The sequence below is a fragment of the Lipotes vexillifer genome, unplaced genomic scaffold (genome assembly GCF_000442215.2).
Source record: "Lipotes vexillifer unplaced genomic scaffold, Lipotes_vexillifer_v1.1 scaffold99, whole genome shotgun sequence".
Lineage (NCBI taxonomy): Eukaryota > Metazoa > Chordata > Mammalia > Artiodactyla > Lipotidae > Lipotes > Lipotes vexillifer.
The window spans coordinates 1,007,819-1,030,019 of record NW_006793908.1 but is presented as its reverse complement, the minus strand read 5'-3'; the positions used below and the strand labels follow the sequence as shown (position 1 = coordinate 1,030,019).

General features: G+C 42.2%; 1 protein-coding gene across 2 annotated transcripts in view; it reads right to left on the bottom strand.

Annotated features, from left to right (window-relative positions):
* Positions 1-22,201, bottom strand: part of ARHGAP26 (Rho GTPase activating protein 26) — a 518,529-nt gene that overhangs the window by 71,789 nt on the left and 424,539 nt on the right. For both annotated transcript variants that reach the window (XM_007466859.1, XM_007466858.1), the window contains exon 19: positions 12,396-12,534. In XM_007466859.1, coding sequence (XP_007466921.1) covers positions 12,396-12,534 — 139 coding nt within the window. The remainder of the gene's footprint in view (positions 1-12,395; positions 12,535-22,201) is intronic.

Here is a 22,201-nt window from a genome sequence, read left to right as displayed (position 1 = left end):
TTCCTTACAGATACACCATATTGGAATCAACTGATGTTTTGGGCAATCAGTTTACGTATCAAGAGATGTCATGTCTGGGTTAATCCTCGCTGGACCTTTCTGAAATGAGCCAGAGGTATACCATATCCCTAAGAAGACGACTAGGCTCGCTGATATGGTAGTTTAGAGGTCAACAAGTGAACTCAGCTCTCTTTAGGCAATAAAAGGAGTGAGGTCATGATAAAAAATACTCTTCCCTTGCACTACTCATGTATGTAAAAATATGCTTATTAAATGATGTTAGAGTAATCTTCGCATTAGGTACACACATACAGAAACACACAAACACACATGTATACACCAATACCACCTAGTATCTTGGCAAATTCTCAATGCCATGTTCGAAGCCCTACAGAACACTTAAAAACCCCGTGAGGCTTATGGGAGATTCCTGAACTCTAATTAGATTTTGAAAAAAGTAGATTATTGATTCCTGAGGTTTAGAAATATTCATATTTCAAAAGCTTGAGTTCCAAAGAGAAACAACAAAGAAAAAGAAATCAAGAGAGATACATTGAGCCAAGATGTAGAAGGACTAACAGGGACCGCAAATGGGTACTTGCTACCAGGAAAAAAAGCAACTCTAAAATTACATAATTAGAGGATCATTGAGGGAATGGACATGCCATTTATCAGTATGAATCAGTATAAGTAAAATTTTCCTTTGCACAGAATACTCATATCAAGACTCCTGAAAAAGTGTGAGGAGCCTAAGACTGCCTTCATTCCAAGGGGAGTAAAGACGACACTTCTTTGGGGCTCAATGGAGACGTACTCTGCTTCATATGGGAGGAGAGATGAAAAGTTTTATTAACTCTGGTTTGAGGCTAAGTTCGCAAGACATAATAATCTGAATTCATAGGAAATAGAAGAGTATAACTAAAGCTCATATTTCTCTGTGATTACATTTACTTGTCCATGAGAGGGTTATAATTCTATGAATTAAAAATCATGTCATACGAAAAGAATATCAGCTTTTCTAAAATATTATCAGGACTTCTTTTTTCCTGCCTTACTACGCATTAGAAAAACAGAGTATCTGAAATGAAACCTTCTTTGATTTTCATTTTTTCAATAAATATTTATTGAGCTCCTCCTGGGTACCAAACCCTGACCCCAGACAGCAGACTCTGACACTAATTCGTTGGTATTTTAATCAGATGCATACTGGAGTATTGATTAACTTGCACATGTTCACTTGTTCATATGTCTACCTTTCTCAGTAGACTATAAGCAACCTAAGATTGGGCATGCGACAGACAACACTTTGAAATCACAATTAAAAAAAAAGTTATATAAAGATGTTTTGCTTTATAAAATATTTTATCAGAATCCTAATGCTCATAAAAAGATCTGATTCTAAAAAATGGACTTAGGTAAAAGTTTTAAGAACATATCTCCCGTTACAGTATTATGGACTGGGTCTCTCCACGAGCTAATGAGGAAGGCTGTAGCATGTGGAACATGATATTTGTTTTTTTCTTTTTTTTTCTTGTTTACTTTTTAAAAAAAATTTTATATTGGGGGGCTTCCCTGGTGGCGCAGTGGTTGAGAGTCTGCCTGCCGATGCAGAGGACACGGGTTCGTGCCCTGGTCTGGGAAGATCCCATATGCCGTGGAGCGGCTGGGCCCGTGAGCCATGGCCGCTGAGCCTGCGCATCTGGAGCCTGTGCTCCGGAACGGGAGAACCACAACAGTGAGAGGCCCACGTACCACAAAAAAAAAAAAAAAAAATTTATATCGGGGTATAGTTGATTTACAATGTTGTGTTAGTTTCAGGTGTACAGCAAAGTGAGTCAGTTATACATATACATATATCTATTCTTTTTCAGATTCTTTTCCCATGTAGGTTATTACAGAATATTAAGTAGAGCTCCCTGTGCTATACAGTGGGCCCCTGTCGATTATCTATTTTATGTAGAGTAGTGTGTGTTAATCCCAAACTCCTGTAAACCCATAACAGAACGAGGATATGGGCGGATAATGAGGACTCGACTGTCCCTGGACTGGCAAAGTCAATAGAATAAAACAGATGGCTACACCCAAACTGAGCCTGAGGATTTCTAGTATTCATTTACTGGAGGACACAGAATTCTTTTTTCAAAAAATAAACTCTTTTTGAGATTATATTTTGACTTATATTTAGATATCTAGGACCTGTCACATATGGTGTAACCTACAACAAAACAACAACAAAAACAAAAGATCAGGGAAAGGAGTTTTTTGTCCAAAGAGAAAATGCTAAAAAATTAATCATAATATTTCATAGTTTTGCAGACAAGATGGCCAAATATGCATCCTAAGATGCAGACTCTTTACTGCTATCCCTCAATGGGCCATGTGATAAGGAAATCTGGAAACCTGGCACTCTCTGATTACAAGATCACTACAGTTTTCTTTGACAGGAGACCTCACGTAATGAGACTGAGAGCTTCTAAGCGGACAGACGTCTAAGCTGAAATGCTGACGATCCTTCCTGAGGGTGAGTAGGAAGGTGATTATTCCAGAGAAGGAGTGGGGAGTAAAATCAATAGCAAATCAAATGTTTAGTGGTTAAGGCAAACTATACTATGACAAATTCTACAGCATTTGCAATCAATTAAGAAATAAAGAGAAAATGATTCAGCAATGTCACTCAAAACAGGAGGACTTCTGTCAGGTGGGCAAATGAATATTTGCTCCTGACAGAAAAACAGAATGAGAACAGGCAGCCTAAAAGATTTTTTTTTTTTTTTTAATTAACCAAATCATTCAAATACAGAGCTGGATTTCTCTGAGTCACTGATGATTCAAACCAGCTCTGGCATCCGCATCAGAAGGTATAAGAAGGACCGATGGCAATTATATTGCTGAAGAAAAAAAAATTACAGGCTAGTGGGCTGAAAAAGGAAAACAACAACCAGCTATGAGTCAAATCGACAAGATCAAATGGCCAAAACAGAAAGAATGCCCCCAATGCAAGAGTCTTCTGGAACTGGTGGAAGGCAGTGAGAATGCTTGCTTTCCTCAGGCATGTTTTGTCCACAAGAATCTCTCTTCATATTAGTCACAGAAAACAAGAGCCCAGAAACAAAGAAATGATAAGATAAAAGCCCAAACAATTGTAAACATGCATGGGTAACATGCTGGATGCTTTCATGAACAAGTGTTCTCCAAGGAGTGACAAACTGGATGTGGACTTGGTCCTTAAAAACACACACTATTGAAGGGCAGGGCCACGTCTGCCCTCACAGACTACATCAAGCATCCATGACGATGACCAGTGAGTCAGTGTCAGCTCATACATTCCTGGTGCCCAGGCCATGCACAGTAGAGATTAAAGCTCCACAACAGTCATGACATACATAATAAGCACAAATAAGGCAACACAAACCATCAGAATGTATTCTGTTAGCACACAGGAGGCAGTTTTGTGTGATTGAATTTTTCAGGTGCTTCGGGCAGGGACCACTAATGTCCTTGAAACCAAAGTACTAGTTACAGTGGGCAGAGTCTGTGTTTTTTGTACAAATCAGGAGCGGAAAAACATGAGTATGCAACCAAATCACTGCAACTAAAAAAAGCAACCACAGAATAATTTTGGTGATATTGTACTTGTTCTGGGGGTTGCCATGGAAATCTGGGAGCTAAGCTCCTTCACTTTCCATATTTACCAAGTGATTCCCGCTCGCTCTGATGACAAGCATGCCACGTACAAGACGCAGGGTCTCTTGATCACAGAACTCAGAGGCGAGGCCAGGAACGCACATGCAGAGCCCAGCCAAATCCGCCTGGCTCGGCAGGCCTGAACACGTCTGGCCCACTGAATACTCAGAGCTGGAGGGTAAATAGGAAACACAGACCTTCGACGCCACTTTGAGGGAGGTTTCTCACCACGCACAGAAGTCTGTCATCATAGAGGCTGATATCTCAGCTTTCCATGAGGTCTCAGACTAGCTGTCAGAAAGAAGAGGGAAGGTGACTGATCTTTAACAGCAGCTCCTGACGCCTCACAGAGCCCAAAGGAGGGAACTCACTCTCCACATGATCAAACAGGAAGAAAAGGGAATCGCAAGACAGATGGAGGTTCTGCAGAGACCCAGGGCGTTACACCAAAAATATTAAAAGCAAAACGTTTTGCAAAAGCAGAACGCCCAGAGGCTTTCCCGGGCTATGGTGGAGCGAGAGGTGTACTTTCTCCTGCTTGTTAAAGTTTTGCAATGAAGCCTGTAATGTATCATCTTGACAAGACAATGATAATAGCATAGCAGCTTAATGAATTTTGCAATACAAAATGAGTGCACAGCAATTTCTGAGTTTACCATCTCTGGGAAACACCCAAGTACACAGGAAGCTTGGAATCAGACTTTCTAGAGCAATTTTTCTCCTCTGTAGCTTTTGCTCCTGATAAGAGTGGCGTGCCAAGCCCCACTAAAATCTGAGCTGGTCTGATTGCATGCTGCCCAGCCTCAGTCCCTACTATAAAAATGATCTGAAGGAGTAGTTTGGGCAGCATATTTGAGCACATGAAAATAGCTTGGGCAATGTTTTAAAAAATAATCTTAAAATGTAGTTGGGGCAATGATGGACTAAACAGGGAGGTGATGAGTGAAAAATGTGGTCAATGTTGTTTGGACCCTAGATGCAGGACATGATATCACAAATTCTGGCAGGTTGTCTTCAGCAAAACCACCACTGATTTTGGTCCCCTGTGGACTGACTGACATTCTCTCCCCATGGTGCCCATAATAACCCTCTGCTTTGCAAAGGGAAAGAATGCCAATGAAAATGGAGTGCACGAGAGAATGGGGAAGTCATTGTGGCTGGCCCAGGACGGAAGTGATTCACAGGGATGAGACATGGAGGTACAGTGGGGAGCCCCTCCTGAAATAGCATGTCAAAAAACCACGGCGTACGAACACACCTCTAATTAATGGCTGGACAGGGAACTGAATGGTCACAGTTAAGCAGACACTCTGCTACTCACAACATAGCCCTCTTTCTTCCCTGAGAACTTACTTTTCAGGAGGGACACTCTCCCTTTAGTCTATGGTTCCCCAGTATCTGAGGAAGCCTACATACAGATTGCTTACACCACTGCTCATGAGAAAGAAGAAAAGGATATATTTACTTATTTTTATGCCATGACTCATTGCAAAATGGGTTTCAGATAGTAAATGAAGTGTATGATTAGAGAGTTTTGTTTTTATCACGTAAAAATTAGGCAATACATAATAAATATGCATTCCTCTCCAACTGAAAAGTACAGAATAGCATACAAATAACCTAGATGTATTTTGGTGTATAAAAGTCCAGTTGTTTTTCTATACGTAGAAACAGACACATATTTTTTTCTTTTAACAAGGTGGGATTACATAATGCCTAATGCTACAACACCTGTTTCACATAGTGATAATGCCAGAGATGAGAGGCTGGAATATGCTCTTTTTTAATTTAGTGATCTACCTTGAGCTTTTTTCCTGCCATGAGCTTTCCACGGCACCATTTTTTAAGGGCCACATCAACTATGCGGTTCTCACTCACACATGGTAACCATACATAATTAAGATAAGAACCACATTACACCTTACAGTCTGTATGACAACAGGAATCCCTGTGGATAAACATGTCGTCTGCCAAAACAAACAGGTGTGTCCAGAGCGCCCAGGATCTGCAGAGGCAACCTGAGAAAAGACACATGCTGCAGCTTTGATGGCTCCGAGAGAGGTATTATATAAAGCTCTGAACAGTATGGATTCCCAGTTATTTTTCAGCAAGGAAGACACACATGTTAAGTACATGAGCTGAATTCTCAACCTCTCCCTGGGCCTGTCTGGGAGAGGGTCCAGGATGAATTAACTGAACTAAAAGAATTAATCAGAGCGATAATCCCAGCTGCCAGTTAACAAGATCCATGTAAAATAAAGCCCAAGAATCCATTCCCACCCCACCAAGGCTGCACAACTCGTCCCAGGCTGCTGAAGTGCTGGCACTCCAGCATCAAATGGACTCCCTCTGGGTCCAGGGAGACTTTGCATTACCCTCACATATGGGCCTCTCCTTTGGACTCTGCAGGCTCCAGAGGGGGAATATTTTCTTAGTCAAACATAAAGTAAGACTATAGCCTGATGATAATCATCGTAATCTGAGCTAACATTTATTAGGTGCTGAGTATGTTCTAGGCCCACTGTCAAGTACTTTACATGCACTGGCTCACTTAATCACGGTAATTCCCCTCCAAGGAAGCTATTATTAGTGATTGATTTTACAGATGAACAAATGGAGTTTCAGAAATGAAAAGTAATGGACTCAGGCTTCCCTGGTGGCGCAGTGGTTGAGAGTCCGCCTGCCGATGCAGGGGACATGGGTTCGTGCCCCGGTGCAGTGTATCAACAATGGCAAAATCTAAAATAACCCAATGTCATTAAAAAAGAATTGTTTAGTACGTAAAAGTTCCTCAGCACAGTACAGATCGTGGCAAACACTGTTCAAAATAAGGATCACAAAGACTGTGTAGGAAAAGGAAAAAAATCTTTGTTGTCCTGCAGCCTCGAAAAATCAGGATACAAAATAATTTTCACACAGGTAATTCTATTCTCTTCTGATGTGATGACTAACTTTAGTGCTGTGTTTCGATTCCTTTTTCTTTTTTGTGTGTGTACCTACTGTAGATTTTCAGTTTGCAGTTACCATGAAGTTTCAATATAGCAGAGTCTCTATATAAACAAGATTGTTTTAAGTTGGTGGTCTTTTAATTTCAGGTGCATTTCCAATATCCTGCATTTGTGTTCTCCCCTTCTCACAATTGCTGGGTTTGATATCATATTTGTGTGTGGATGATTTCCTACCTTTACTATGTGTTTGCCTTTACTGGTGAGCTTTTCCATGTGTTATTTTCTTGTTTCTAGTTGTAGCCTTTTCTTTTCAACTTAGAGAAGTTCCTTTAGCATTTGTTGCAAAGCTGGTCTAGTGGTGCTAGGAAAAAAAAAAAAAAAAAAGATTAAAAAAAGTAATGGACTCTAGGTCTCAGAGATGGTGGGTGATAGAGATGGCACTGAAAAAAAGCATTGAAACTACAGAGCCCCTGCTTCCAATCACCACCAGCCTGCCCCAAACCCCAACAGAGAGTCTAAGAGACACTCCGCTAATGACAGAAGACAAGCAACCTTGACCATCCCTCCCTCCCCCAAGCCTGTGCTTCTCTAACTTTAGCCGGCATCAGCATCACCAGGGTGCTTTGAAAATTACAGAGGCCTGAGCTCCAGGCATGACCTGATTCAGAATGTACTGGGGAGGAGACCAGGCATCTGTATCTTTCAACAAGCTCCTTACATGATTCTAATGCACACCCAAGTCTAAGAACCACACTTCCAAGAAACATATTTTAACACCTTGGGACAGGTATACTTTGGAGATATTTTGGGTTTGGTTCCAGACCACTGCAATAAAGTAAATATTGCAATAAGGCAAGTCACATGAATTTTTGGGTTTCCCAGTGCATATAAAAGTTATGTTCACCCTACACTGTTGGCTATTAAGTATGTAATAGCACTATGTCTAAAACAACAATATACACACTTTAATTACAAAAAACTTTATTGCCAAAAAAAGCTAACCATCATCTGACATCGCAGTGTTGCCACAAACCTTCAATTTGTGGAAAGCACAGTATCTGCGAAGTGCAATAAAGCAAAGTGCAATAAAAAGAGGTATGCCTGTGTTAAGCACTAAAAATTCGGGACAAAATAAGTGACACGTGTCACCCTGCAACCTTTTGGAAGCAATCTTAAGAAGTACAAGACCTGGGTGCTTGGTTACCTTCTGCAGTTGCCTGGAAAAAGTATAGCTTTCACCTAGACATACCAGTCCAATCTCTGCCGCATGATGTATCTGCGTGTTAACTTGGAGATTAAACAGTAATCTCCTTTGCTACCATTCATCTGGCAGCACAGTTGAAAAACCTCCTTCCATCTGTTCGAAAGTGATCACAAACGAGAGTGACTGCCTTGGCCCAGCATATTAAGTGACTGTTGAATGCACACTGCTCGCTGCAGAGCTGGGGTGACATGGGGGGGTGGTCATCGTGTGGCTGCTGCTTGCCACCACACGTACTGAGGAACCCATTCAATATGGTTCAACTGCCTCCGTGGCAATGCGGGACTCTGGGACAGATGGTTTTTATTGCTTCCTTAACTCAGTCTAGCAAGATTTTCACTTCGGCAGCTCAAGAAGTGACAACACGGCATGGGGAAGGGGCATGACTTGGGTACAAATCCCTTCTCTGCCGTTCGCCAGCTGTGTGACTGCTTAACCCTTCGAGCCCTGGTTTACTTCTTTGTAAAATGTGGATGATGAGAACCTACCTCATGGGGGTGATTACCGATTATAAGGATGAGATGAGATAACACTGGGAAAAGGAAAAAGCCACCTGGAGGAGACTCCACTACCACTCTCAGATTAAAGTGGACGAGTCTTACAGAGGTGCCTGGGCATACAACTGGTCTACCCACACAGAATGGAAAACTCCTTTTGGAAAATAAAACACACATCAGTGAGCGTCAACTAACATGCCAGATACTTCCATGATAACCTGAGGCCAGAGTGTTGGCACAGATTCACTTCTAAGAGATAAGAATGGGCTCCAACTTCTGCACAGGGCAGGGGCACTGCAGCGAGGTGAAGGGAAAAACGTGTGCTGGTGGGAAGCACCCAAGGGAACTACTCTGGGAGTTTTGGGCTCATCAAATATGTCAACTAGGGGCTGAAGAGAGGGCTGACCCATGGATCACAGAACAAATATTAAACTGCAAGTATGCCAATGAGGAGGAAAAACATAACTGAACTCAAAAGAGAGTAGGCACACAGACATAATAGGAAATGAGGTTCTGAGAGTATCATATGAAGTCTGAAGGTAGAAGAGAGGTACGTGGAGATATTGTGTAGGTGTACGTGTTTGCGTGTGTGTGTGTTCTCACAGGTGTGATCCCTGTAACAAGGTATCTACTCTGTGGCAAGAATCTGAAGAAAGGTAAGGTCATGTGAAACCTGGAGAGGTGCCACAACGAACCCAGAGTGCACAACGTGAAATCGACAGGTGAATGGCGAGTGTCCACAGTGATATAAACAGCTAACGGACAACATCTGAACCCAGTTCCAGTTGAGCAGACAAAAGAATCTTGAGTTTGTGTGTTTAGGTTAAGAAGAAGGATCTGAGCCAGTCAGAAATTTAGAGCAAAGCTCTGTGGACTCCAAACTGTGGTACGTACTCCACAGGTGGACACACAACAATTCTAAGGTCAAATGTGGATGAACATTTTTTAGCTGAACAGTTTCATATTTATTTTAATGTATATTAGAGAGTAATACAGTAAGACAACAAAATTCACATTGTAGAAATTTTACTGAGTAGGATGAGGCTGTGTAAAGAAGTGAGCTGCTTTCAAATTGATTTATATAAATATATTAAACAAACAACAGTGCAAAAGTTAGGTGGTTGTAGCCCAAAGAGTGAATGAAGGCCTATGTAAATGATTCAAGTCTGGGAAGTACCGAGCTAGGTATGGAAAGAGGCCTTAATCTGAAAAACATCACTGTATGGAAATACAGCACTTTTTTCCCCCCACAAATTACCTGCAGTCTTCCCCAGCATTTTAACTCCAAAGAGTAAACTCAGTGAAGTGCTTTGATAGTCTTCTATCTTTGTCCATAGACCAAAGGGGAGGGTTTGTGTGTGAAAACAGTACACTGTGACCTGCTCATCTAACGGTGGCAAGTGGCTGCACCGCAACCTAGGAGGGGCAAGAGCTGGCAGAACCTTCCAGCTCCTTGCTCCTATGGTGCCTTTCCAGGCCAGCCTGGATACTACTCTAATTTCCCAGGAAAATAAGGGTTTCTAAAATCAACTCTAAAAAGTATATGTATACACACACCCCTATGTGCTTTTCAATGAAAATGTTTCTGCACAGAAAGGGAGGAAAGTTGAGCACCCCACAAATATCTGCACATATGGAGATTCCAGCCCCATTTCCAGGGAGCGTCTCCTCGTGTTCAGAGGCAAGATGTAGTGCTTCACTGTCTTCCCGTCTCCCATCCTCCTGTCCCCTGTGTGCAGACAGGGACGGCTTGATCTGCAGCTTAGGCACGTCTGCTTTCACACATCCTTAACTTTCACCTGCTGCCTCATATGATAAAATTAATCTTGGGCAAGGATCTAATTGATTTTCTCTTAATCGCCATCTTCCTTCTTACATGCTCCCAGAATATGCTTTAAGACCTGATCCAGAGCTGCCTCTGTTTCCATCTAACCATAAACTCGGCACTATTTCAAGCTTAGAAGAATTTACCAATATCGTCTGATCTGTCCTGATCTGCACTGTACATTGCTTAGTACAAAACCTTAGGTGACTGTGGCTGTCGTGGAAACATGAGAAGCATCTCACCCCACAGCTCGATGCTGTGTTTGTGGCAGATGTGGGTGAGGCCAGGCCTGTTCCAAGTGTTCTTTGTTACAGACCACAGCAAGAACGACCCCAGCCAGATACTTAAGGGGAACACAGGCTACTGTTCAATGGGAAGCCAATCCCAGTACGGGTCAAAGCCCTAAAACTGTGCATATCTGCTGACCTAGAAATTCTTCCAGGAATTGATCATAAGGAAATAATCATGGATATGAACAGATTTAGCTATGAGGATGATTATAGTGGCTTTACTCATAAAAGCAACATATCTGAAACAACCTCAGTGGTTGCACCAACGTGCAGCCATATTATGGGATATGACGACCTCTTTAAAAGCAGTGATCCTCCGAGGGTGGGGAAGATTTGTGTTCAGGAGTAATGATAAGGAAGGCCATTACTTCTGAACGACAAAGGGATAAAAAACAAAGAGAGAGCTGCCAATCCAGATATGGAGTCTCTTTTTTCTTCAAAGCAAAGTGGGTCATTTTTCTGATTTGCGCCTTTACTGTAACTCATAGAGAATATTATATATATATATATATATATAATATATACAATATTTATATAAATATATAAAAATAAACATATAAATACGTAAAAAATATAATAAGTATAGTATATAATAATAATACCACCGCCACACCTCCCAGCATTTACTGAGAACCATTTGAAGCGCTTTATTCCTCACAACAAGCCTATAAGGAAACTGTTATCCCCGTTTTCCAGAAGAGGAGACTGAGGCTATGCAATGGCAGGTAACTGGCCCACGTCACACAGCCAGAGAGCAGCCAAGGAGGACTCTCACCCAGGCGCCTGGTGCCCATGAGTGCTTTCAACCACCGCGTTCTCCTGGCTCCCTGAATTATCCTGCCGACTTACCATTACCTATTCACTTGTCTACTTCCTTTACTCAAATGTGAGCTCCTTACAGACGAGGTCTTGTTTTTATACTCCTTGGTGTCTGCGTGTGATTAAACAGGAACTAATAATAGTAGCAGCAGCTCTCAGTCGATGGCCGTTGCCATGTCTAGGCCTGTGCCAGCTGCTTAGCTGCATAAGTTCATTGAATCCATTTCCCTGTGAGGTAGGCCCTATTATCCCTACTTTACAGACAAGCAAACTGAGGCTGAGAGAAGGTAGGAGGCTTGCCTGAATGCTGTCGCCGGCACAGGGACCCAGGGCTGCCTGCCTTCGGGCACAGCTGGGACCCTCGACTCCCACCCTCCACCACTGGACTCCCTCATTACAAAGGCTGAAACCAGACTGGAGATTTGAGGGCCCAGTAACCCAACTGCTGCAAAGAACTCAGAAATCCAGAGGTGAAAACAAGATTCGATACAGTTGTGGTGAGAACACTCTGCTACTTGGAACAAGGAGGGCAATGCTCTCCTATTAATCCGTGAATTAATTCCACACATTTACTAAGCATCCACTATGTGTCAGGCCCAGGAGAGGTGGAGGGGAAGGACGAGCAAGCCAAACAAGGTCCCTGTGCAGAGAGAGCCCCATTTCAGTGGGGGGTGTGACTCGCACAAATAAGCACTGAGTTACAACCCGAGAAAAGGAAGGGAAACTGGTTCTAGGGGAGCCACTAACAAAAGACGGGCCGAAGAAGCAACGCCTGAGCTTAGATCTGATCGTGCAGCTGGCGGAAAAGGGGCTCAGCTGTCTGCCCACAGGGGACTGGGAAAGAGGATCCTGGGCAGCATGGCTCTCCCTTTCATCCTCAGCACCCCTGCTTCCTGTCCTGTTGAGGTTACTGAGCCGCGGAACCCGGGAGGGTACAATGGCTGACAGTGTCCTCAAGGACACAAAAGGCAGCAACGCACACAGAGAGGCTGGAGGTGAGCAGCCCGGGCAGCTGGGAGGAGGCCTGGATGTCCCCCGGGGACCACGCTGGCCCTGAGTAGTGGCACTCACGTTTCTCTGTTGACTGCATGGCGTGGAAGGGCGTCAGGGGCCTCTCGCTGCAGGATGGGGGCTTGGAGTCACTGCTCTTCTTCCGAGACAGGTGCAGCTGGGCATTGGTGAGGGGCGCGTCAGGCACGGTGTTAAATATCTGCAAAACAGTTTCATAAAAAGGTTACACGCTACTGTGAACTGGGGAGACAGCGCAGGTCCAGACAACGACGACCGAAGAGCTTGATGGAGTCGAAGAATCAGCAAGAAAAAGACTGAAAAAGACCACCAGGATTTGCTCAGGACTCTACTTTACACATCTCTAGGAACTGGCATGAAACATCCTCCTTTGGAAGCGCATCCCAAGGTTCGGGAACCATTCACTTCCACTTCTCACCCCTTCTGCTATCATTTCCACAGATCTGCTTTTTGTTTTTCTCTCTCCGGAGCCAATGGAAAGCTGCTGTGCTAAATGTAAGCCACTGTCTGCAAAGAGGGCTTAAAGTTTTTTGACCACCTTTGTCCAGAACGGATGAACTAAAACTACTTTACTTTTCCTCATTGGTTCTGTTTCCCAGTTCTTAACAACTGCTTCACAACTTTCTGAGGCTGTGAAACATGCACTTAAATAACATCCCCCAAAAGAAGCCCAGAACAGGGCAGCATCTTCTAGTCCTCAATCATCCCCAGATGGAGCATCTAGTTCAGCAGCTTTGTGTTATCTTTGATGCTGAGCATTCTTTTTCTTATTTAAAAAAGGTTGTTTCCCCCAAATCTTGATGATAGAAGTAACATACATACTACAAACAGTGTGGAAAATGTAGAAAAGCATCAAGAAGAAAATAGAAAAATTCTCCCAATTCCACTATTTAGAGGTAACCACTGTTAGCATTTGAGTTTCATTTTCATACGAGGTTTTTTCTTTTAAGCTTTCATTGCAAAAAAAAAAAAAAAAAAAAAAAGTCTATGGTAAAAACTGAGAAGAAAATGACATAAAAATCATGACAATGCTCATCTTTTTTCCTACAGATCCAAGTACAATAGAATTATCATAATAGCTACCACTTACATGGCGCTTACCATGATTACAGTCACTGCCATGCAAGGTCGGCTCCCTAGGGACCAGTCACTGCGTGTATTTTCCATGTAGCTCACTCAGTTCTGAGTGACCTTGAACTTCAAGTACTGTCCTCACCATTTATAATGAAGGACTGAGGCAGAGAGGTTAAGCTGCCACGATTATAGATACACTTACAGATGATAACACAGAAACCTATGTCCCTAGATTTTCTCAATTCCTTTTAAAATGCGTATAATAACAACAACACTAATTCATTCAATCTAGAAAGATCTTTTCAGCATCTCCTTTATACCAGGCACTCTGGGTACAACAGTGCTTGAGGCCAACACGTCTCCTGTGGTTAGAGAATTTGCATCTAGTAGCTGTGATTTACTGAGTATCTACCACGTCAAGTGCTTTGTATGAGTTATCTCATTTAATGTTAAAACACACTTCTCCATAATCGGAATTCTATTCTTTATACAGTTTTGTATCCTATACGCTTTCTCTAACACTATATTGTAACATTTCGCCCTTCATGAAGAAAATCTTCATACCTGATTCTTCCTGGTTGCATAACACACCCACTGTATTAAGATATCAATATTCATTGATCCACTCATTATCATCTCTTACTCTCTGGAGCTGGCCTCCTTCTGGATTTTCTCTTTCCCAACAATCACGAGTAATGAGAGCACAGTGGTGGCACCTCCACTCCCCTCACCTATGGGTGGCCCTAGACACATCAGTCTTTCTCATGGCTTTCTCTCCTTTGTGCGTGCATTTAAAAGCAGAACTCAGAAGCTGAGATATAGGAAGCAAAGTCATAAGAATGATAAGAATTTCAGCCCAAACAGCTGCTCTCCATGAGTTGGCAGGTCCCTGAGCTCCAATGATGCCAGCCAGCTGGTTCAGTCAGTCTTGCTCCCAAACACAGCTGTCTGAAAACAGCATTATCATGTTTTCCCTAGGGGACTGAATTTTCAACAAAATAAATTGAATCACTACATAGCTGAGTTTAACTGGGGAGAGGATGTAAGGAGAGAAGGGGACCTAAAACAAAAACAACAAAAACCTTCTGGCTGGTCTTCCCAGGTGGCGTAGTGGTTGAGAGTCTGCCTGCCGATGCAGGGGACACGGGTTTGTGCCCCGGTCCAGGAGGATCCCACATGCCGCGGGGCGGCTGGGCCCGTGAGCCATGGCCGCTGAGCCTGCGCGTCTGGAGCCTGTGCTCCGCAACGGGAGAGGCCACAACAGTGAGAGGCCCGCGTACCGCAAACAAACAAACAAACAAACAAACAAAAAAAAACACCGTCTGGCTTCCAGAGGAGTTGGAACCCCTAAAAATAAGTACCAGTGTTACACATGTCGCCAGGCTCCTTCTGAGCATCTTCAAGGGAAAAAAAGAGAAATTATGGTTGTTGTTGAGCTCAAGGACCACTAAGCTTCTCAGAAGCTCTCTCCCCCTTTGTTCTGTCCTCCAACAATGCTGAGCCAGGGCTGCTCCTAAGTGACACCCCGTGCACCATTACCACTGGCACTTGCTCTTATATAGGAGTGTTTGCCCCTGCCAGCCACTGTGCAAGGTACTTTACATGACTTACCTCTAAGTCAAAGGTACTAAGCAGGATGACCATTCCACAAGGAGAGATTTCCGAATGCCACACGGCTTAGCAGGAGAGGGGCTGGGATGGGACCCTAGGGCTGCAGTTTCTAACATCTCCACTCCCCACCTCTGCAGCAGTCCTCAGCATTCAGCTCATCTTCTCCAGCTAATCTACACTACAGAAGCCAGTGCCCAAACCCACAAGTACAGATTTCAACAATGATATCCCTTAGCACCCTTCTGCCTCTGGCCTTAAGTACAGCATGTTCGGCAATCCGAGCTAAAAAACATCTGAAAATGAATTCAGACACACTGATAGGTCCCCACCTCCTTATGTCTGGCCTCCAAATTTTGTCTCTCTTTTCCTTTTTTTTTTCTTTTTCGTTTCTTTTCTCTTATTTTCTTTTAATACTTTTTATTTGAGTATAGTTTCTTTACAATGTTGTGTTAGTTTGTCTCTTTTCCTAAAGAGCTACTGAGAATGAGATCCTCACTCAACCACAATGTGAAGAAAGATAATGCATATGCATTTTCATTTCAACTGTCACCAGAAATGTGAGCATTTCTTCTTTCCTAAAAACTGTAGTAGATGCGGGAGAAACAAAGAAGAGTGAGTCGTGAGGAAGGACCATGGATTTAGACAGATGCGTGGAAAATTGCTTCCAAAACAGTGTTTATACACAGGCAAACGGGAGGAGACACGGGAACACATGAGAATTACATTCTGCTCATTGGCTGTTTTCTCTAAAAGGAAAGCTACTGGAGCATACTAGAATCAGTTCTAGGAGATGGAGATTTTCACCATGGGCCAGAGCTATAGTCCTGAAGGCCAGCTCTCTGGGTCTCAGTGTGAGCCAGGCCCAGGCTTTTGAAGAACTCCGAAGGGCTATTCTTGAGATCAAATGCACTAATGTGCAAGTGGGGCCTGCTGCGAAATGTGGAGTGCCAGACACGGGATTGTCACCACTATTATTACACATGGTTTTCCCAGGCACAAGGGCACCTCTACAAATCAGACCAAGTCAGAACAGAAGACACAGACTTTCACTAAGGAGTCTGGGCAATCACTCCCCAAATTACTTTTGTTCCTTTAACTCTGAAACTTGAATACATGCAAGTTGTTAAAAGGTTGCTCACTGCCTGCCTGGCCACCTTCTCAGCCAGGCCAAAAGATGGGTCTGTGAAAAAAGCTTGAGTTGAATTCTGATGAGAATCCAAATGCTTCACAGTTTTGCTGGTTGTTCCAATCCTATTTTGTTTGGAAGGGATGACTTCAAGAGAATCCCATGAAGTTTCCTTCATTCTGTTGAGAAGAATCACTGTACAAACACCTCTACTGAACGATGGAAGCATGAGCTCATGTAATCTCTGAGCAATGGATTTATGGAGCTCTACCATGTGTCTGGAATAATCTCATTTCACAGAGACTTTCCAACTTAACACAAAAGGGGAGGGATTTATTCTGTGCCCCAAGTGCCCCATTAATTCTTTTCAAACTTACAAACGAATTCTAACTTAGTCAGGACTGCCTTAGAAATAAAAGTTACAAGGAAGGCTCTAAGCCTTCTGGAAGCTACCGGGGAGTAAGATTGTAAAATAAAAATATGATTCTGGGGCTTTCCTGGCAGCGCAGTGGTTGAGAGTCTGCCTGCCGATGCAGGGGACACGGGTTCGTGCCCCGGTCCAGGAAGATCACACATGCCGCGGAGCGGCTGGGCCCGTGAGCCATGGCTGCTGAGCCTGCGCGTCCGGAGCCTGTGCTCTGCAACGGGAGAGGCCACAGGGAACTCTGCTCAATACTCTGTAACGACCTATATGGGAAAAAAAATCTAATATATGTATAACTGATTCACTTTGCTGTACAGCAGAATCTAACACAACATTGTAAATCAACTATAAACCAAAAAAAAATATATATATATATATATATATATATATATATATATATATAGAAAAGGAATTTACAGTCATTATATGGGTAGAAAGCAAATAGGTGTTGGAACTATACAGACTTGGGTTCAACTCGGGCAAGAGCCTTAACCCCTCTGAGACTGTTTCCCTTGTGTAAATGGGGATCTAACACCTGTCTTGCAGGGATACTGAAAAGCTAATGCATATTAAATGCTGAGCGCAGAACCTGACAGAGTGGGCTGGAGGTAGTGGTGGTGTAAGTGACAATAAAAATATCCAAAGTTTATTGAGTGTTTATCACGCTGTAATTTACATGGATTATCTCAGGATTTTACTCTACTATTATTCTTGTCATCTTGTAGGTGAGGAAACTGAGACTCATTGAGACTAACTGATTTGTTCAAGGTCACATAAATGAGTACAGCTGGACTGGGACTTAAGACAGCTTAGCTGGACTGTCTGGGTCTTAACCACCTGTGGCCTTTATACGTGTCAGTAATTTGAGAGACAGAGGACAAAATGCAAAGATCATAAGTTCTGGAGTCTGATGGATCTGATTTTAGTCACTCACTAGCTCTGTGACTTTGAGCAAGTTATATAACTCTGACCTTTAGCTGTCACATCTGTAAAAACTCCCGGGACTGAGGCGAGGACTGAAGCACCTAACACTGTTTGACACTCAGTGTTCAAAAGACATGATTGCATTAATAAAAAAAGTATAAGAAGGGAAATAACTGGAGACTCAACAATGAATTATCTGCAGTCGGGACATGAAGATTTAATTTATAAGTGCAAATTTAATTACTGCTCTTTGTATAACATCGATCTCAACTGCTTTTTACAACATTAGAATTTGCTGTTCTTTTCCCCTCGCATTGTCTACAAAATTCAAATTTCACTGGCCCCCCTCGGGCCCATCTTGACATTGGAGACCATTGACACTTGTGGAATTTATTCTTAGCCATGTCACACACACATTTTTATACCTTTTCCAATCCCATCTGTAACATGCTCCTGCAATTTACAAGGATTAGAAGCCTTCCCGGAACGTGTGTGGTATACTCTTTATTACCTGCTGTGATTTTTATGGGAGGAAAATTAGGTCATGATGAAGAGTTCCTGGTCTGTAACTGCAAAGTAGCTCTGAGACAATAAATCAATGACAGAGGCCTAGGATTACAAGGCAAAAGAGAAAGGCTCCTATAAGAGAAGAGACTAAGCATTTTCCTAAAACATAAATGTATCAGGGTTTCAAGTAACAAAAAATAATAACAAGTTACGGGCTTGGTTAGTCTGAGGAGTATCTGCTTTGGAGGTGGAGGATTAGGCCTACGGAGCATGGCTCACACACTGCCCACTCTTTCTATCCACAGGCTGTAGAACAGGACTGCTCAGGGCACGAGAAGCCATAAACCCAGCACCTTTCTGCTGGAAAGCCAGGCAAGTCTTAGCAGGGCTCATTTAATATACCAGTTAAGAAGCCAAATTCAGAGGCTACAGCCACAGAGGGTTTTTTTTAAGGAGAGTTGGAAGTCCGATGTCCTGTTGATATCAGCATTTTGGCCCAGGGAACAACAATTCGGAAAGTAGTTTGAGTAGTATTATTAAAAGTCCCTCAAAAGGAAACAATTCCATTTAGTAACTGGCAGTATATATAGTCAACCTGGGTAATCCATGGGATGCTGTGATATTCCTTATCTCCAGAAAGATTCTATTTCCTGTTATCTTTGCTGACAGAGAGGAATGGATTAAAACATAACAAAACTCCACCCTTATTTGAGAACCATTAAAGGAGCTCAAACAATGATTGGTTTATCTGGGGCTTTACTGGCTGGGGGTGGGGGTGCTGCAGAATATAGATGTTCAGATCCACAACCTTATGACACTAACGAAGAACTGTTTGCATGGCACTTGACACAGCAAATAGAAGAAAAGCCTGTGACAGAAGCATTCCAGCTGAGCATATAAGTAAATCTAGCTTATTTCTAAACCTAACATGGACAGGACCAGAAAGAATATACTCAGAAACCAATGTAAGGAAAGGTAACAACAACAACAATAAATCAACGAACAGATGAAAAAAGCCATGGTCATGAGGCACAAGAGTAAAGTGTGCAGGCATTCTTCATCATCATCATCATCATTATCATCACCATCACCATCATCATCCATTTATACAATTGCCCAACACTTTGTCAGTTGCCAGAAACTGTTCAAATCAATTGCATTCTATTAATTGATGCACATTTTGTGTACAAACCCCAACACTGATACAATGGATTCCAAAGCCACCAACATCTTGGTAAAAGCAGATCAAGGCAGTTTGGTGGGCCCAAATCAACTCAAATCAAGACAACCTTGAAAGACACTACCATTTTAACAGGAATGCAAGTTTGCTTAGGACTTGCTGCTTACACTAGCTGTTAAGCAAGGACATCCATGGTTGCTCGCTCTTCTTGACATGTAAGATTAAAAGTTAACATGTATTAAAAAGGGGCCAAAAAAAAAAAGGGGGGCACTGATCTTTGGGCATTTCTAAGAATTAACAACTCAAAGATCACCACTCCTACCTCTTCCAAAGCCTACTGATGGACTGGAAAAAGAATCATGATAACTTACTTTGTAAAACATCAGTAGCCATTAAAAGGAGCAATACTGATAAAAGCACATGGTGCATGGGCACATGTGCACACCCATGTCCTGCTTCATGTGCAGAAACCCTTTTGAATGCCACAGCCAAAAGAAACATCATGGACTGTTCAAAACAATCCTACTATTACATGTTAGAACTTAACAGGAAGATGTTAAGACATACACATAATCTGAGATTTCATGTTTAACCAAATCTACGAAAAGGTGTCAGTTTGATTCTTGACAGGATTGTTTTTCCTAGACATTTAAATTTTTCAAAGTCATTGGCAAGCTAACCTTTAAAAAGAGAAATAAAAGGAAAACCTTGTAAGAAATTGCAGAATTTCTGGGCTTTTTGGTATCTTGAACAATGACAGCGTTCAGTATTTTGAAATCTTAACTAGATGCATATAAATATTGATAACTTCCACTATAACCCCAAGTATTGGGCTAATTGATGTTTTAAGGCTCAGGGTGACAAGGTGTGAGCTGGGTAAAGATTCTGTGCATATAGAAATGGTAACTTAAAATAATTATTACCCTAAAGCAAACAGAGAAAGAGCCAAAGTCTTTGCCCTCGGAACTTTTAACTCTGAAATCTGACTACCGATAAAAAGAGCCAGACTCTCAAGTCTGTTCTTTAGCTTTCAGAGAATCCAAGTCGAGTCCAGGGTATGGAGCTGTTGATGGGAAATGATGCCATGAGCTACTATTTCCCTTTAGGAAGTCTGGCAAAAAGACCCAAATAAAAGCCGTTAGGATCCTACTCTACCCTATAATAAGTAAAGGCTGTAGGTCAAAGGTTACAGTCTCTGGGCAAGACTTTTAAAATATATAGCCACAAGTTTACTACAGTGTGGTAAACTCTATGGTTTTGTTTTTATTTAGTGAGTGATTCTGATATCAGCAACCAGAGTACAACCTGGTTCACCTTCCAGGGATGTCCTTCTCAAGTGCTGATACAATCATTTTCCCTCTCTACTTGGAATCCCCTGAGAGCTCTCATTTTTCAGAAGTAAATGCCAACCTTTTCCCATAGCTTTCAAGACCCTTGACAGATAGGCTCAATCCAATCTCTGGCATCATCTCCGACCACTTGCTAACATAACCCAAAGTTCTTTCACAACCATTTCGTGTTAATACACACGAGTCGATTGATGTTGATTAACTGATTAATGTTCCTCTGGAAGGCTGTCCCCCCATCTCCATTCTTGCTCTGCCTAGAAATTGTCTATTTATCTGTCGGAGCCAGGTACAAGCAGAATTAAATTATTTCTCCTCAGTGGTACCACACACTTTATTCATCTTACTGGATGTCACTTAGCACACTATATAATGGTTAGTTATATCCTGAGAAAACAGGAGGGCCTTGGAAAAAAAGGTCCTGTCTCACTTATCTTAGGTCAAGAGTAGGTGCTCAATAAATGCAGCCACTAGAGATTAACAAGAATAGATTTAATAGCTTGGGTTATGAAAGGAGTCCTAAGTTCAACCCTAGTTCCTCTCCTAACAAGCTGTCTTTTCAACTCTCTGGACTTTAGGTTCAAAATTTGTAAAATAGAGCTAAAAATACTGACCTTAGAGTGTTGCTGTGAAAAATAAATGATTTGATGAATATAAGGCTGCTTAGCACAATGCCTTGCGGACAATAAGCTGTAAGTAAAAGTTAACTATTACTATCATTATTTTTATTACTGCTAGACAATGTACATTACAAAGACCCATTACCTTCAACTGAGTAAATAAATCAGTCTGTATTACCAACATGGAAAAAGAAGAATTATCAGGAGCCCCCATGCATAATCCATACCTTCTGGCTTTTCCCTCTCTGCCTTCACTTATGTTGGGATATATATTTTGTACAAATTGGTCCAAACATTGCTCCCCTCCCCAGGGCTGTGCAGGAGGTGAAGGACCAAGTTTCTGAAGCATCACAACAGGGTAAGTATGTGCTTAGAGTACTTAATTTGACCAAATTGAATGTCTTTGAGAAACACATCACTAAGGCTCCCACGAACGAGAAACAGGTGGGAACTCTGTGACAAGAGATGATCAGCAGGGGATGTTTCTAGACAAACAGGTGCTGTCTTTTTTCTTCTTTTTATAAACAAGCTTCTGTCTCCTTTTTTTGAATTTTTGAATTTTCTTTTATTTATTTTCTTATACAGCAGGTTCTCATTAGTCATCAATTTTATACACATCAGTGTATACATGCCAATCCCAATCGCCCAATTCATCACACCACCACCACCACCCCGCTGCTGCTTCCTCCCTTGGTGTCCATAGGTTTGTTCTCTACATCTGTGTCTCAATTTCTGCCCTGCAAACCACTGCAGCTGTACCATTTTTCTAGGTTCCACATAAATGCATTAGTATATGATATTTGTTTTTCTCTTTCTGAATTACTTCACTCTGTATGACAGTCTCTAGATGCATCCACGTCTCTACAAATGACCCAAGTTCGTTCATTTTTATGGCTGAGTAATATTCCATTGTATATATGTACCACATCTTCTTTACCCATTCATCTGTTGATAGGCATTTAGGTTGCTTCTATGACCTGGCTATTGTAAATACTGCCTCAATGAACACCGGGGTGCATGTGTCTTTTTTTTTTTT